The 16,967-nt window shown below is 58.2% G+C and overlaps 1 protein-coding gene across 2 annotated transcripts in view; it reads left to right on the forward strand.

Annotated features, from left to right (window-relative positions):
• The window catches only part of PFKP (phosphofructokinase, platelet), a 52,001-nt gene that overhangs the window by 18,294 nt on the left and 16,740 nt on the right, over positions 1 to 16,967 (forward strand). For both annotated transcript variants that reach the window (XM_059403986.1, XM_059403985.1), the window contains exons 3-13: positions 3,648 to 3,725; positions 6,399 to 6,588; positions 7,024 to 7,189; positions 8,088 to 8,132; positions 8,309 to 8,417; positions 11,007 to 11,102; positions 12,865 to 12,957; positions 13,485 to 13,610; positions 14,768 to 14,832; positions 15,294 to 15,363; positions 15,660 to 15,806. In XM_059403986.1, the coding sequence (XP_059259969.1) occupies positions 3,648 to 3,725; positions 6,399 to 6,588; positions 7,024 to 7,189; positions 8,088 to 8,132; positions 8,309 to 8,417; positions 11,007 to 11,102; positions 12,865 to 12,957; positions 13,485 to 13,610; positions 14,768 to 14,832; positions 15,294 to 15,363; positions 15,660 to 15,806 (1,185 nt within the window). The remainder of the gene's footprint in view (positions 1 to 3,647; positions 3,726 to 6,398; positions 6,589 to 7,023; positions 7,190 to 8,087; positions 8,133 to 8,308; positions 8,418 to 11,006; positions 11,103 to 12,864; positions 12,958 to 13,484; positions 13,611 to 14,767; positions 14,833 to 15,293; positions 15,364 to 15,659; positions 15,807 to 16,967) is intronic.

Genomic DNA, 16,967 nt, shown 5'->3' on the forward strand with positions numbered 1-16,967 from the left:
TACTTTAGAAGGACGTGATCTTTGTAGATTGTCTCCGCTGGGAGCGGAGTGTTTGTTGCCCAAACAGTGAGTTGTTGACCGAGTAATCCAGGAAATCAGATGTGGAAAAGCTATTTTCAGTTTGAGAAAGCCGGTGCACTCATCCAGGATCGTGTTCAAGGGGAAAAGCCTAGTTGGCCAGAGAGCACGGGACTGTGACTGGGTCTTGGATCCAGAAACCCTACGTAGTGCGAGGTGTCCTACAAGAGAAAGTCACCTGCCGTGGGCGAGCGCACACTCTCTTCTGAGCGGATCAAACAGGTTCTCCAAAACGCAGCGCCGTCTCCAGAGGAGCAAATCGGGGGCCTATGCTGACGTCCCCATTGCTCAGAAATGTTTCAAACAAGAAGTTGAGCTGATTTTGGAACCTGTGGCTCCTTCTCAGACAACACCCAAAGGACAGCGCACTTGACGGTCTCCTGGGCTGACTGCGTGAACGAGGACCAGCAAGGCGGGCCGGGTTACTCTGGGTTAAAAACCGAGTGTGGCTTGGAAGGGTTTGCTGTGGTTTGATTCCTGCGTGAGTCGTGGAACTGGTTCTGAAGGCAGATTCCAAGGAGAATTTTAAAGAAAAGATTTGGGGCTCTGGCTGTGTCGGCAGCAAGCACTCAAGCCTCCAGAGAGACGTCCACAGAAAAACACGCATCTGAATTTATAAATTACGGTACGTTTGTGTAAAATCAGTCGTCTTAATTTAGTAACCACTTCCTTGTAAGTGAAGGGCCACTTAAATTGCTGTTGGGAGGCCTTTTCGAGGCGGGCATGAGCTCCCAGAGTCTGCGGAGGGAGGGTGAGTCACTTCCGGCCCCGCCCAGGCGTGCGGCAGGAGCAGGGTGGGGGCCCCAGTCTCCAACATCCCTGTATCCTCCCTGTCCCAGGGTCCCTGTGCCACAGGACCTCAAGGATTTTCCGAGAATGTTCTATGTTTCAGGACACGTTATGATTTACAGAACGATTTTCCACGTTCCTTCCGCAGCGGCAAAGGGGTCTGTGAATGTTCCCATGAAGTCCCTGTGTAACTGCAGAGCAATGATAAAGGCAAAGTGGACTTCTGTGCTCCGGGCCTGGCACCTATGGGGCAGAAGCCGGGCACAGGGCTTGTCCACGGAGCATGAGCTGCCGGAACCCTCCATGGGCTGGTGCTGTCAGCCATGTGCAGCGGAGATGGCCCCGATGACTGGGGATGGCCCCCGGCCTCCGTGTCCTCGTCAGCCCTGTGGGGCCTGGGGTGGCCCCGTCCCTTGGGTCACTTTGTTGACCTCGCGGTGGATGTGCAGAAATCATCCCCCTGGCTGTGGGTGTTGAGTGGGCACAGAGAGGGTGTCCCCATCCTGTTTTTGCCAAAGCCGATGAGTAGCGCACTTCTCCGCCCTGCCCTGCTCCGGACAGCCCATTCTACACCTGCCCTTCTGGCCTCGTGAGTAATGGTTTCTCTCGTCCTCAGCTCCACGCAGGCTGGGGTGGTAGGGCAGCATGCCTCCACATAGGGGCCGTGTCCCCGCGGTGGCCGAGGCTCTGGAAGCTGTAGCCAGCCTGCAGGCCCGCTCCTGGGGTGGGAGTGTCCCCGCCCACCAGGCCTCCTGGAAGGGAGCTCCCAGTCCGCACTGCCGCCGGCTGTTGAGTGCTGGCGGCTGTTGAGTGCTGGGCCCGAATCTGAGGCATGCGGAGCTGGGCCTGCGTGCAGAGTGACGGGGGAGCCCGGGAGTTTGCAGGGCTCAGTGGAAGGCACCCCTGAGGCCCTCCCTCCGTGTGTCCTCTGTCTTGCTGCCATCCAGCTATGACCTGGCTCTCTTCCTCTTGTTAACATTCTGCTGAAGATCCCTGGGAGTCCCTCAGAAGCAGGGAGGGCTGGCTTTTGTAACCTGCTGGCGGAGCTCACACACAGCGCCCGGTGTAGACCGTGCCTCTTAAGAGCTCCCTTTCCAGAGACCAGGCCTGGATCAAAGCCTCTTCTGCTTATCACACTCACTCTCCACAGTGACAGGTGCCGTGGCTCGCTACCTTATATGGAGTGGGCTAAAAAGGCACGACACACGCCCTGTGAGGTTTAGGGAGCTGTGCTTAGAAGATGTGCCTCGCTGCCCCGTGACGACAGTGGGCCTGTCCTGGGGACTGAGAGGAGCCAGAGCCCCAGGGTAACATCCTCCATCCGGGGGCAGAGGGAGCCTGCCAGCTCCAACATGCACCTGCTCTCGGCTTCTCTACCTCGTTCCAGGCCACCTGTCCCTTCAGGCTTGTCGCACGTGACAACTGTGTGACTGTGACACGAACAGGTTTACGTGTACTTATAAATATGTATACTATGTAGGATCAAATACTACACAACTCTAATGTGTTCTGTTATATACAGTTTGTTCTCTGTATGATATATAAAATACATATTTGTATCAGTATATTAGAAACATATAAACATATAGTTACATGTTATATACAATGTATATCCATGTAACATATTAAATATATACACATACAGACACAGGTGTGTGTTGTTGGCCTAGTGTTCTGTGTGTGACAAACAGGAGAGAGGTAGGCGGCATGGAATGACAGAGAATACAGCGAAGCTGAGAGCAGGTTCCTTCTGTATAATCTGACAGTATATGTAAATGTATTCTCTCCATAGAACGTAGAAATCTATAATACCATGTTTCATGATATAAATATAGTCCAGTCATACAGGATATGTACTGCAGACAATAGGTTAATATGTGTTACATGTTACTAAGATGTAACATACTATCCCAGTGTCTTACAGAAGACGGTAGCGCGTTTTTGGCGGACAGTGTCCGTTGTAAGCACAGGTGCGTCCTCATGGCCTGTACAGGCCCCCGTCCTGTTGGTTTACTTGCACACACGGTTCTCTACTCAGTGGACCATCCCATTTTCACCAATCCTTACTCTTTCCGTTCCTCTTGACCTTCACTGGTTTAGGAGCTCTGAATCCCCCATAAGGATCTGTGATGACAAACTTTGTAAATGGTCAGTGTCTGTTCTTTTGTAAGATAAGTGTCCTGGAGAGAGTCACGGAGGTAAGGGCACACATGGGTGTTTCTGGATGCCTTGATCTGGTGCGGTCTTGGGGGGAAAGCGAGATGGAGTTGGAAGGTCATGGTCCTTGGGCTTCTGGCCGAAAGTGAGTGCTCACTGGCCCTCGGGGTGGTCAGCTGCTGCTGACCGCAGGGTAGGGCCCGTGGATGTCTGTGCTGCTTTTCAGAAACACGGCGTGTCTATCCAGGGTAGCACGGGTCACACGGGCAAACTGAAGTCCCTACAGGAGTGCTCCCTTGTACTCTGTGTGATGGACACCACTGTTTGCATGGGAGTTTGCTAGATTACACACAGTTTGGGGGTAAGCATCTTCCCTTTCAGGCTCTCCAGTGCTGTTAGGTGATAAACTGTCTTCGTTCCCATAGCGCTCCTGGTGAGCCCAGCAAGAAGTGCCCATTCACGGCAGGCTTAGAGCCAGCACTCGCCTCGGGCTGCTCCCAACCCCTCGGCTCTTCGGGGCTCAGGGCCCTCGTCCTGTGCATTGTACAGAATTCACACATCCATCTGAGGTCTCACTAGAGTGTAGCCTAGTCTTCACAAGGATCTCTGTTCCCTTCCCCCAGGGTTACCAAGGCATGGTGGACGGCGGCAGAAACATCGTGGAAGCCAGCTGGGAGAGCGTCTCCAGCATTCTGCAAGTGGTACGTGCCGACTTCCAAAACTCTGTTTCTCTAAAGTCAGTCAAGTCCCTCCTTCATTCGGAAATCTCCTGCACATAAGCTCCGGCAATGCTTAACATGGATTAATGTCCTGGCTGGCCTTATTCTCACCTGCTTACATAGCAACAACACAAAACAAAACCAGCCTTAATTTGTCATGTAGTTAACATTTTTAGAAAGCTTTACATTGTGCAAATAGGATTATTCTTGCAGTAAAAAGTTATGTTGTGGCCGCTAGTGTTCCCTGTAGTCCTTGTAGTGGATTTCAGGTTTTGTCTTCTTTTATTTTTATTTTTTTTTTTAAAGATTTTATTTATTTACTTGACAGACAGAGATCACAAGTAGGCAGAGAGGCAGGCAGAGAGAGAGGAGGAAGCAGGCTCCCTGCTGAGCAGAGAGCCCGATGTGGGGCTCGATCCCAGGACCCTGGGATCACGACCCGAGCCAAAAGCAGAGGCTTTAACCCACTGAGCCACCCAGGCGCCCCTCAGGTTTTGTCTTCTTAAGACCAGATTAATACTGAGGCTTCTTGGATTTGTTGGTGCTGTGCTCAGGGCACAGACCCCCCCCCCCCCCCCCCCCCCCCTGTTGGGTTTTTGAGAGTCACTTTGTGTCCCTGTAGCAAAGGCTGGGAATGGTCCCTCCAGAATGGCAGGATGTAGTGGGAAGCAGCCTCCCTGTTCTGGCCTGAACCAGTCCGGGTTAATTGCTCTGGTGTGCCCAGGAATGAGCCAAGGACGGTTCAGGCAAAACAATTGCTTACTTTGAATTTGAAAGAAACCTGCCAGGATGTTTCATGCCTGTAAATTCCTCAAGCCTGGTAGCCAAGGGAGGCCTCCCAGTTCTGGGAGAGGCTGATTAGGTGAGAAGAATGGACGAGCTGAAAAGCTTTGTGTTAATCTGGACCTCACGTGGGGTATTTTTTAACTAGAAACCATAATCAGTTCGGTCCCACGGAAGGTGCGCTGGTGCTGTGGAAGAATGGGTCCAGTCAACGGCTTAGAGATATAAAGGGGACAGGTGCCGGCTGACGAGAAGAAGGAGATGCTGCAGGCTGGGGCGGGGAGGGTGGACCTCCAGGGCGAGACAAGGCGGGCACAGACAGACTCACACATGGGATCTGAAAAAGCTGAATTCCTGGAAACAGAACAACGGTGTTTGCCAGGGGGGTAGTGGGGAAACGGGCCCTGCCGGTCACAGGGCACAAGCTTCCCTGGCGATGGCGAGTGAGCTCTAGATGCAACCTCCGGCCGGGCGACGATGGTTAAGGACACTGCGTTGCCCCCTCAAAAGCCGCCCGGAGAGGAAGTCTTCATTCTTCACACACATGCTCACAGGTGGCTGAGGTGAGGGACCAGGTAAGGAACTTGAGTACGGGGATCATTTCCCATAAATCCTCGTGTTAACAGGGTTAACTGTGCTGCCTAAGAATTGTAATGTTGAAAGTTGCTAGAACAGTAGGTGTTGAAAGTGCTACGACAAAAAATGCTAATGACAGGAGCAGCCACGTATCTTCACGCGCCTTAGTGCAGTGATCACGTCACCCTGTGCGTGTGAATCACGGCGCCCCGAGCGCACGCGACCTTCTCGGCCCCTTACATCTCGGTGGCCCCGGTGGGGACACGAGGGTGGGTGGAGTGTGGTTGCCCTGGGGAGACGGGGTGTGCAGGTGCCCCTGGGTGTGTGGGGGCAGGGAAGGGCACCTACTTTACCTTCCTCAGTTGTAGCCTCGCTCTGGGGGTCCCACACCTGTGATCCCCTCGGTGTGGACCGGCTGCTGATTTCGGCTCCGGTCACTACAAAGCACATGACGCCCCGATCGCTCTGGTGGACTCAGAGTCCGGGGAACCAGCTGGTGGTGGCCGTGTGTCCTGCGCCTTCCGCCCGGGCTCCCCTGAGCTGTGCCGGGCCACAGCGCCAGCCCCACCACACCCCCAGGCCGCTCAGCCTTGCGGAGTGAGTGTGCCCTTGGAGGGCGGCCTGCAGATGGGGGTTTCGGAAGCGCACGTGTGGTGTGTGGGAAGGAGCCCTGCTTTTTTCTAAAGACAACTAAGAATCTTTCGTTTCTGAAAAACCAGATGCGAAAAATCGCGACTTCCCGCTCTGGGAAGTTTGTCTGATCCAACTCGCGTTCTCTTAAGATTTGGCCTTTAACGAGGGAGGGGCAGGGAGATGTGCAAAAATCAGCCCCTCTGGCTCGCGGGTTCCTGTCTTGCCTTTTCACACGGGGATCTCTGACGGAACGGGGGACTTGTTATGGGGGCTCCCAGACACGCCTTCTCGGACCGCGGCTGCTGACCAGTGCCGGGTCCATGTGAGGCTCGGCGGGGGAGGGGGCCGGCACCCCGCGCGGTGCCACTCCGCCGTAGGCCTCCTGGATGGCTGGGTCGTCCTGCAGACTCTGACCCTCCGCGTGTCTACCTGATGGCCGTCCTTGTCGCCAGACCCTCCCAGGCTTGCCCTGCGCATGACGCCCATGCCTTTGTCCATTGTCCCCATGCTTGACCAATTACAAGATTAATCCGTGGAGGGGAGCCTAGATTTGCAAGTCCTATGTGTATATTGTGTATACAGTGGTATTCACATGTGCTAAGCTCTGCCGCTTCCTCTCCTGTGGGAAGAAGAAAAATACATGTGATTTTCTTTCTTTTCCAGGGGGGGACCATTATCGGCAGTGCTCGTTGCAAAGCCTTCCGCACACGGGAAGGTCGCCTGAAGGCTGCTCAGAACTTGGTTCAGCGGGGCATCACCAACCTGTGTGTGATTGGCGGGGACGGGAGTCTCACAGGGGCCAATATCTTCCGGAAAGAGTGGAGTGGGCTGCTGGAGGAGTTGGCTCAAAATGGTACATCCCTGTCTCTGTGTGTTGCCCTTGTGGGTTTTCTGTTCCCTCTCTTGCTCTTCTGTTCCCTTCAGAGAGCTCTGAGCCCCCATGCCCGCTGTCTGGCTGTGGAGACGCATCAGTGGTGATAGTGCTGTCTCCCGGTCCCCCAGGCTGGGCACTCGACCTCATGCCTCCGAAAATGATGAGCTCTGTGTACCTGGTCCTGCCCCGTGCCGGGCACCGCCCACCCCTAGCACAGTTTCGGGTAGCGCCCGTGACGGCCATCGGAGATAGGTTTCCTGTGTGTCCCCACTTTGCAGAGGAGAACTAGGGGGCGGAGGGGAGGGTGCGCCGGGCTGCCCTTCACCCTCCGCTCTCCTCCTCCCGCTCCACAGGGGCTCCCGAACGTCCCCTTGTGGCCGCTCCCGGTCATGGCCGGTGCTTGTTTCTGTGCAGGTGAGATCGACAAGGAGCAGGTGCAGAAGCACGCGTACCTCAATGTCGTGGGCATGGTGGGCTCCATCGACAATGACTTCTGCGGGACCGATATGACCATCGGCACTGACTCTGCCTTGCACAGGATAATTGAGGTCGTGGACGCCATCATGACCACCGCCCAGAGGTTACAGAGCCATGGGAGCCTGGGAGGGGCTGGTGGGTTGGATGTGGGTTAGATGCCCTGGATGTTTCCTTCGTACGGGTGTTCTGTGCTGGGTGTAGACATCTGTGCTGGCCCTGAAAGTCTCCCCAGACAGGTGTTCTGTGCTGCGGTGTAGACCCTGGAGGGTCCTTCATAAGGGTATTCTGTGCTGCAGTGTGGACGTCTGTGTAGGCCCTGGAGGGTTCCCTCATGGGGATGTTTTGTGCTGCGGTGCAGAAGTCCATGCCGGCCCTGGAGGGTTCCCCAGATGGGTGTTTGATCCAGTCTTGTTACTGAATGTTACAACCAAAGGAAGAAAACTGTTTCTCATTGACTGTTTATTTTCAACTGTGAAAGTTTACTCCTACCCCTGATTTTAGAAGAAAAAAGTGTTTCCCGGAGGGAAGTGTTTCCTGGAGGGAGGAATGCTACTGGGAAGTCCGATGCAGGGTCTCCAGCAGGAGCAGCAGGACTGGATATGCCCCGTGTCCTCTGGCTCCGTGGGTGTGCGAGGACCCTGTGGGCGATGGGAGAACCCCGAGGTTGTGCTCCCGGCTCTGGAGAGGCCCAGCCCCTGGGGGCTTCCGGCCCCGCCGGTGCTGAGCGCCGCAGCTGGTCATCGGCACAGAGGTGTCCAGAATGTGCATGTGTGCGGGAGAGCAAACACTGGCTGTGAAGTGAGCGATCCTAAGCCCCTTTGCTCACAAGAGCTCGAAATGCTAGCACAGTGGCATCTGCTTTTGTAGGAAATGGGCACTTTTTGGAAGCGTAGGTCCTGCGTCGCGGTGAAGCAGGCGTCTGTCCGACTGGCAGCACTTTGCTCCCTGCTTTTCTCGCCGCTCCCCGTGTGGTCAGTGGATGTTTCCTTTGTCTTTTGTAGCCACCAGAGGACCTTCGTGCTTGAGGTTATGGGGAGACACTGCGGGTACGTATGGGGAGACGCAGCTTGGACGGCGAGCACCCTCCGCTTGGTCCCCTCGATGCCCCCCGGTGGCCCGCCGTCCCCCTCGCACGCTCGTGTGCCGGCCGCCTGCCCAGGGCCGCCTCCGAGCTGAGGGTGCCTGGCAGCAGCCTCACAAAACCCGTGCTGTCCCTGGATAGGTACCTCGCCCTGGTGAGCGCCCTGGCCTGCGGAGCGGACTGGGTGTTCCTTCCGGAGTCGCCCCCAGAAGAGGGCTGGCAGGAGGACATGTGCGTCAAGCTCTCCGAGGTAACCTGTGTTCCATGTCCCCTGACCGCCAGGGCCTCTGACGGCGACGGGCGGCAGCCACGGGGGCCCCCGTTTGGGCGGAGTCGCAAACACGTGGAAACTCCGTGGTTCTCAAGAGTTCAAGCTTGTCGCGCAGGGTCTGCGTACACTGGCTGTTTGCGCGTCTGCTGCCCCCGGGGTCGTGATGGGGTGCCGTAGAGAGACCCCAAAACTATTTTTCCTGCAGAGCAGCAGCTGGAGTTTGAGGGAAGGTCTTGAGTGGAGATGAGGCTGTTAGGAGAAACCGGAGTCAGGGGGGAGCTCTGCCTCCTCTTCTGTCTCCACGCACCAGTGTGAACAGAGCCGCGTCTCGGCCCCGGCCCGCAGCAGCACAGAGCAGCGTGGGGCCAGGTCGCAAGCCCTCCTGGGCTGTGCAGTCCCCGCCACGCCCGGCGTGCCTCAGGCGTGGTTGCAGCCGGGGTTCCTGACACCAGGCTTTGCCCTGTTTGTGGCCTGGGGCTGCCTGGGTCCCCACATGCGGGGAGGGCAGTTTCCCTGCAGGAGGGCCTCTGAGGAGGGCCTACGAGCTCAGCCCCCCGGACAGAACTCGGGGCGCGGGGCGCATTTCCCGACCACGTCATCCCTGTCCTGCAGGTGGGGAGGTAAGCCTATGGCCCAGGCCGGCTGTCGTTGTATTCAGCGAGGACATGATCTCTGCGTGCAGCCAGGGTACATGCGCAATAGGACATTGCTGCCAGCTTCAAGGTGACAGGTTTCAAGAAAGGGACAAGGGACTTGAGCAACGCACTTGACTCCACGTACTTGACCCAAATATACGGAGCTGGTGATGACACACGGCTTTGCTGGGAGAATCGTGCCCCCAGGAAGGTGGGGCGTGGCTGCGGGGGACCGGAGGAGGCAGGAACACAGCCCAGTAGTCCCGGGATGTAATAAATCCACTTGTAATTTCTCGGTTCCCACCTGGGGACATGGGCTGGTGGTGTGGGGCGATTTGCGGCTGGCTGCGCAACATCGGAGGTGGCCCTGGGCCGAGACTGGTCCTTCTGTGTGGCTCTGAGACATGCATTTAATCACCAGTGCCGCAGGGCGTTACCTGTGGTCGCATCCTTCAGGGGCCGTGCCCGTTCCCGTTCCCGCCGGCCATCCTTCCTCCCCACAACGCCCCCAGGCCTGGTCCAGGGCCACACGGCCATAGGCAAGTTCTGGTGGCAGCCCTTGGGGGTGCATCGCATGCCCCTGCTCCAAGGCTGTGCACAGTGGTCAGTGGGTTCCGGTGAGGTAGGGCTGAGGCCCTCTGTTCGATTTGGCCATTATTTCCTTAACTGTGTGGCCTCTGCAGACCCCCTTGGGTTTCAGGCCTCATGAACCATGAGCTTAGAACATGTTGGGGTTCCCCTTGGGGAGGGTTGGGGGCCGTAAGGTGGATACCTTGGCTTGTTGGTTGTGGATGTAGCACTGTCAGACTTTCCCAAATATCTTGTCCAGGAACTTGGCCTAGGAAGCAAGCCTCAGGGTACACCCCAAATCCCAGGTGTTCTGTTCTAGAACAGGTGATGATCCTCTCTGAGCATCACAGGTCCTGGGGTTGGGTCTCGGCTCTGCCACCCGCACAGTGACCTTGGGCAATGACCCCACGTTCTTCAGGTCCCTGATGCTGTTGTGAGGACTCAGGGAAGGGACGCGTCCAGGCAGGGCCGTGAGAGGCGTCTGCACACCTGTCCAGGCAAGGCGGCTTATCTTCCCATGTGCCTGTGGGGAGGACTCGTGTTCTGTGACCCTCAGGAGTATTACGTTTTCTAGATGACATGCGGCTCTGTGGCCATATTCCTGCACTCAAGGACGCGTCCCAGTCGCTCTCCGCATTTTTACGTCTCCTAGAGAACATTCCTGACTAGTGATAGTAAGCTCTTCCAAGTAGAGCATGTTTGTGTCTACTGGAAAGCAATCAGCCCAGACGCCCCGGGGGCTCGCGGGGGCTCCAGGCTGCGGCTGCTTCCGGCTTCAGGCACTGTCTGCGCTGCGGCTCTGGGCGTGGGGGTCTGTAACTTGGGATGGGAGAGAGAACGGACTGGCTGAGAATGAGTTCAGGGTGTCGCTGGGTGACGGCTGCCCTGAGCCCGTGGGGACGGCAGGTGTGGGCGCAGTGCCAGCAGGGCCTGTCCCCAGCCCCGCACTCTCCCCCGCTCCCCTCTAGCCTCCTGTGCGGGCCCGGGGTTTCTGTGCTCACATGGGCTCACGGTGGGGTGGTGGGAAGCTCTGGTTTCTGAGGAGATCGGAAGCCTGGCTGGCTGCATAGACGCGCCACGGGGGCGCATCGCTGAGCTCACTGCCTTCTGGGACCAAACGGCCAAGAAGTGTGCCCCCCCCACCCTGTCTGGGGCAGCCTACAGGCCCTGCCCGTCCCCTGCCGCCTCCAGCTACGCTCTGGGAGGGCCTTCCCTGGCCAGGATGGGTGGAGACCCGGCTTGTGAAACTAGGTGTCGGTTTCTACCCGGCAAGAGGCCATTCACCTGGGGCAAAGGGCCCGGGATTTGTTTGTTGTTTAAACAGTTTAGGTGTTTGAGGATGTTCATTTTCTGTTTCCCCTAGAACCGTGCCCGGAAAAAAAGACTGAATATCATCATTGTGGCGGAGGGAGCCATAGACACCCAGAACAAGCCCATTACCTCCGAGCAGATCAAGGAGGTGAGTGTGTCCCATTTTGCAATTCTCCTCGGGCGCCAGCCCGGAAAGGGGAGATTTTAACGGGCGCTGGCAGCGTTTGCGTTTGGAACATTGTGTTATTATCATGAAAACCCTTTTTGTTCTCCCTGATACCGATGGATGGTTTTGTAATGACTCATGACTTTAACAGGGTGAGTCTCCTGCACACACACACACACACACACACACACACAGATGCACACATACATACTACCTTTTTCTGAATCATTTGAGAGTACATTTCAGGAACGATGTTTTTAATTCTTTTTAAATCCATTTTCTGGTTAGGTATTTCTTCTTCATATTACTTCAGACACTGAACCCTCCAATTTTGAGGATGATATTGGAAACCCTTTCTTGAAATTTTTGGAATCTTTTCTTGTTGTCTCAAAGTACAGGAAGGTCAGCCTGCCTTCCTTTTGAATTCACTTAAGCACAGGTAGTGTTACTGCAGCCTATAGAAAATCTAATTGAAAAAAAGCTCCCGGAGGCCCCAGAGCTGCCCTGGCGGTCGGGGAGGCACAGTGGGGTGGACGGGGGTCCCAGCGCCGGGCGCCGGCTGCCCCACCAGGGACCAGGCTCAGGCACTGGGACGCGCAGCCCCGGTGCTCCTGCAGATGAGAGCACTTGTCACGTGGGCACCTGTGCTGCACCCGGCCCCGTGGAGGACCACCCAGGAGGTCCCACTGCTGTGCGGCTCGCTGGAAGGTGCTGGCCTGGCGTGCCAGCCCCGGGGCCGGTGGGATGGGTCAGGCTCTCCAGTGGGGCAGGTGACTGCGCGTGTTCCAGACGGAACGCTGGGGAGACAGACCGACAGACGGGCAGGCTCCGGGTGAAGCCGTCTCCCACCCCAAAGGACGCTGTCAGCCAGGCTTTGCAGCATGGCTTCCCTGTCGTGCTCTCTCCTCCTCCCCTGACCAGCTGAGCACCTGACCTTGAGGCCTGGGGCGCTGTGGGTGAAGGCGCTTGGCCAGTAGTGAAAGAAGGAATAGGGCAACGGTTTTCTTCCCCACGTAAGCACATCGAGAGTGACCACAGGCCCGCAGAGCAAGGCCCACAGGCTTCACGTCCCGCCCGCCCCACCCCAGTGTTTTCAGAGGAGGAGCTGAGGTCCAGCGAGGACAGGGGCCTGACCCCGCAGCCTGCAGGGCACTCGTGGGGCCAGCCCGCGGGGATGCCGTGGTTGACCACGGTGTGCTTTTCAGATACAGCCGTGCCCCCTGACGTGGCTCAGGGAAACGTCTATATTCCTGTAAAACACCCGAGATGCCGTGTCCTTTTTTTAAAATCGTGTTATTTAGGTTCATTGACGAGGCAGGAGAGACAGGTTTTATGTGGTAACAAGAGCGTTCTTTCACAGAAACAAACTTCAGCCCACTGGTCAATGAAGCATCCTTTTAGAAAGTGAAATTTAGGGGCGCCTGGGTGGCTCAGTGGGTTAAGCAGCTGCCTTCGGCTCAGGTCATGATCCCAGCGTCCTGGGATCGAGTCCCACGTGGGGCTCCTTGCTCCACGGGGAGCCTGCTTCTCCCTCTGACTCTGCCTGACACTCTGTCTGCTTGTGCTCACTCTCGCTCTCTCTCTCTCTGACTAAATAAATTAAAAAAAAAAAAAAAAAAAGAAAGTGAAATTTAGACACTAGGATTTTTTTCCATGTCGGTGTGAAGCAGGAGTAGCTGAGACCCAGGGATGCCAGCGCCCAGGACGCAGGGACCCCCGGGTTAACCTGCTGTGTCTCCTGCAGCTCGTGGTCAAGCAGCTGGGGTACGACACGCGGGTGACCATCCTGGGACACGTGCAGAGAGGCGGGACTCCTTCGGCCTTTGACCGGATCTTGGTGAGTGAGGAGGGAGGTGGTCAGGTGCTGCTTTCGCCGGGGCGAGGAGGAACGGTCTGCCCGCACGCCGTCCCGTTCAGAGTGTCTCTGCCTGAGCAGAGTGTGGTTGGCCCATCCTGGACATGCTAACCGGGCTCGGCCCCCAGTCGCACAGATGTGGGAGACCCCAGACCTGGGGGGCCGAGGGTGACAGCGACCCCAGGGAACAGAGCCCACGGGCACGTGTCTGGAGGCAGGCCCTGGTGAGGCCCTCTCACCGTTTCCCTCACTGCCCCTGGCCAGCCACTTGCTAGTGGGGTCGGAATCTCCTTGCTGGAGGCGGGTGGAAGGTTAGTAGCTCTCTGGGCCCCAGACCTGGAGGCCAGGAGGCAGGTTGGGTCCCTCTGAACACCGTGAGGCTGGTCTCTGCTCGGGGACGCATCTGCTGGGGGCACTGTTCATGCCTCGGCGCAGCCCGGGGCCAGGCGGGGGTGCATGGTGCCTCGGCCTCGGACCTTGTCTCTGACCTCCGTGACTCTCATTTCCAGGCCAGTCGCATGGGGGTGGAGGCCGTGGTCGCCCTTCTCCAGGCCACCCCGGAGACCCCGGCCTGCGTGGTGTCGCTGAGCGGGAACCAGGCCGTGCGGCTGCCCCTGGTGGAGTGCGTGCAGATGGTGAGTTCCGGCTCCCTGGTTAGTCCAACACGGGCTTCCGGCAGCTTCCCCAGGGCCAAGCTGCTGCCCGCAGGGAAGGCAGGGGGCTCTGAGCTCATTGGTCTGGGGCATGGGACGTAACCTCCGCTACGCTGAGAGAGGGAGTATGTGCAGGCGATGACGACGTGTAGAAACGCGGGTCTGTGGGGACTCCGGGGAGGGCGTCCTGGGGGGAGGGCATGGGGCCTCAAGTGCTCCGATCTCCGCGTCCCTGCCCTGCTGTCCCTCAGCATCTTCTGACCGGAGGGCTGGCCGTGGGGCGGCTAAGGCAGGTGGCATCCTGGCGTGCCCCGGCCTCCGTCAGGCCCCTGGACGCAGGGACGGGTTCGGTTTCCCAGGTCATCGGGCACAGCGAGCGGCACTAGAGGCCGTGCCTGTCGTTCTCCGGAGCCTGCCCGTGGCCGTCCCTTCCCGGGCCTTTCTGGCAGCTCTGAGGGGATGTGTTGTGTCACCTAGACAGGGACGTGATTACATGCAGGGACGTGTTGAACTAGCCACAGAAGCACACTTCCCAGAAGCCCCTGGGAGTGAGCAGATGTGTGTGCGCGAGTGTGCGAGGCTGCGTGTGTGTCACCTGCTTTCTGGCAAGGGCCTGGCCCAGTCCTGTCACCCCCGACGGCAGTGGGGATCAGAGGGGGCTGAGGTTCACAGAGGGACTAACTTACCAAGATGCCCAGGTTGAGAGGGGCGGGCCGCTTCCTCGGGGACCTGTTCCCCCCATTGCCACCCTCCCCGCGGTGACCCTCTCCCCCGAGAGGCTGGTTCTGTCGTGCTTCTTTGTCGTCAGAATCAGATCAGGAGTTGCTCAGAAGGTTGCGTCCATCGGAGAGCCTGGTTTCGCTCTGGCTTTGCTCTCCTGGGGATCTCAGGGTCCCCCTCTCCGGGATCGCCGGCCGACCCCCAGCAGTTGTTACCGAGCTGCCTGAGCTGGGCAGGCCCGGGCGTGTCCCCTGCAGCTGGCTGCTGCCCGCAGTGGCAAGTGACTTGCCGAGCTTGGGCTGCCAGCCGGGAGGGTGGGGACGACCGGGTTGAGTCGCAGGAGCCGCCAGGTGTGGCAGCCATCATCGTCCACAGACGTGGGCGTTTTGACATGTTCTCTTCTCCTTGTTTGTTTGAAGACCCAGGACGTGCAGAAGGCCATGGACGAGAGGAGATTTAAGGATGCTGTGCAGCTCCGCGGAAGGTGACTGTCGGGAGCGCTCTGCCTCCCCAGGGCTGGTGTGGGACATGCTCCAGGGCTGTGCTCCTTCTGTCCCAGCGGACGAAGTCGGAAGCTGAGACAGGCTGCAGGGCGCCACTGGGCAGCTCCAGGGCCCTGAGGGGCAGTTGGGGGACCAGCTGGTGTGTGGTCTGCTTTCCGGCAGGCCGGGTGCTGGAGAACTTCGGGAGGGGCAGATGGAAAGTGGGGTGCCGCCGGCAGGACACCGGAGCACGTGAAAGACCAGGTTTCTCAGCAGGCGGCCTAGTAGCTGGAGATACCGGGGCCTCGGGGATGCGGGGTGACCCCAGGGCTGCCTGCTTGCCCCAAGCGCTCCGAGCAGGGGTGCGCGAACTGTCCACGTCCCGCACAGGCCTTCTCCCAGGGCCTTCCCTCAAGCTCCATGCGCCCTCTGACCTCCGCCCGATGGCCCCCTTTCCTTCCAGGAGCTTCGAGACCAATCTGAACACCTACAAGCGGCTCGCCATCAAGTTGCCGGACGATCAGATTGTGAAGGTCGGTGACGCTGTGTGAGGAGTGCTAGAAAATGCAAAGTGCAGTATTTTCCCTAACCTTCAGATATGAGAGCTGGGATCAGTGTGGAAGAGTAATTTTCATTATAGTGAAAATGTTGGTCAAATGAATTTCTTCACTTGCCATTTGCATATTTGTTGCTTTCTAATTAAAGAAGTTGGTTGTTTTAAGATATCCTGGGGAAAAAAAAAAAAGAGCCAGCCCCACGTTCCCCGTGGACCCCGCCCCGGGGCTGAGCGCCTGCCCCGCGCTCACAGCTGCCCCCCGCTGTCTCGCAGAGCAACTGTAACGTGGCGGTCATAAACGTGGGGGCGCCCGCAGCCGGGATGAATGCCGCCGTGCGCTCCGCCGTGCGCGTGGGCATCGCCGATGGACACAAGATGCTCGCCATCTACGACGGCTTCGAGGGCTTCGCCAAAGGCCAGGTGAGTCCCTGGGGGACGTCGTTGGGAGACGGAGGACGGGCCAAGGCTGCAAACCTAGGGCTCTGTCCCCTGGTGAATGCAGACGCTGCAGGACGACTTCTGCTCTCGATCCGCCCCGGGGTATGTGCCCTGGGCGCTGCAGGACGCTCCGTGTGGAGCGCACCTCCGGGGTTCCTCGGGCTGCAGGCCGTGTGGCCGGTGGGGCCCGTGGGAGCCGGCCTTAGGAGGGAAGGGGGCAGGTGTGTGCCTCCCAGAGGCTGTTGTGCTGTGGGAGTGGGACGCAGCCAGCAAGCACTTGGAGGGAAGCTTTGCTGAAAGGAGTGAACAGACACTGAGTGCTTACTGTGCACACTGAGTACTCCGAGGAGAGCTGCAGACCTGAGATATTAGCCCATTGTCCTCATTTAGAAACTGAGGCATGGAGACACGGATCAGCATGACCGAGGTCACATGCTGCAGGAGTTGAGATAATGTGGCTGAGGCTGTAGTGTGCCCTGCGGGACAGTATTTATTGACCTGATCACCCCAAAACGTACTGAGTTCTTACCCTGGGGAAGCCAGCTGGTGCGGAAAGCAGAGCTGCCCTCTGCCAGCTTGTAGCTTGGGGAGGGAGAAGCTGGTGAGTGGGGGGCGGGGAGGCACAGGATGGGGCACGTTGGGCCGGGACCAGCGCTGCACAGATGCCCAGAGGAGGGGTCTGCCCGGGACCCTAGAGACACACGCCCCTGCGGAGGGAGTCTCAGACCGGGGACGGAGGCGCTGAGCCAGTGCTGGCAAGGACGTGCCGGCTGGGCGAGGACAGGGCCAGGCCCAGAGGGGCTCGGGACGGCGGGCTCACGTGGCCGCTGCCTCAGCAGAGCAGGGGAAGGGAAGGGGGTGGGCCACGTGGCTTGCAGGTGATTGGAAGGAACTTGGGTTTTGCTCAGAGAAGACAGGAGGGGTTTGAAGAAGCAGGACGGGTCCTGTGGATGGGTGACCAGAGGCCCTGGGGGGGGTGTCCTGGGAGCTGGCAGGGGTGTGCTCGGGGTCTTTAAGAAGCACGGGCTGAGGGGCGCCTGGGTGGCTCAGTGGGTTAAAGCCTCTGCCTTTGGCTCAGGTCATGATCCCAGGGTCCTGGGATCAAGCCCTGCATCGGGCTCTGTACTCCGTGGGGAGCCTGCT

Source organism: Mustela nigripes, chromosome 6, assembly GCF_022355385.1.
Source record: "Mustela nigripes isolate SB6536 chromosome 6, MUSNIG.SB6536, whole genome shotgun sequence".
Lineage (NCBI taxonomy): Eukaryota > Metazoa > Chordata > Mammalia > Carnivora > Mustelidae > Mustela > Mustela nigripes.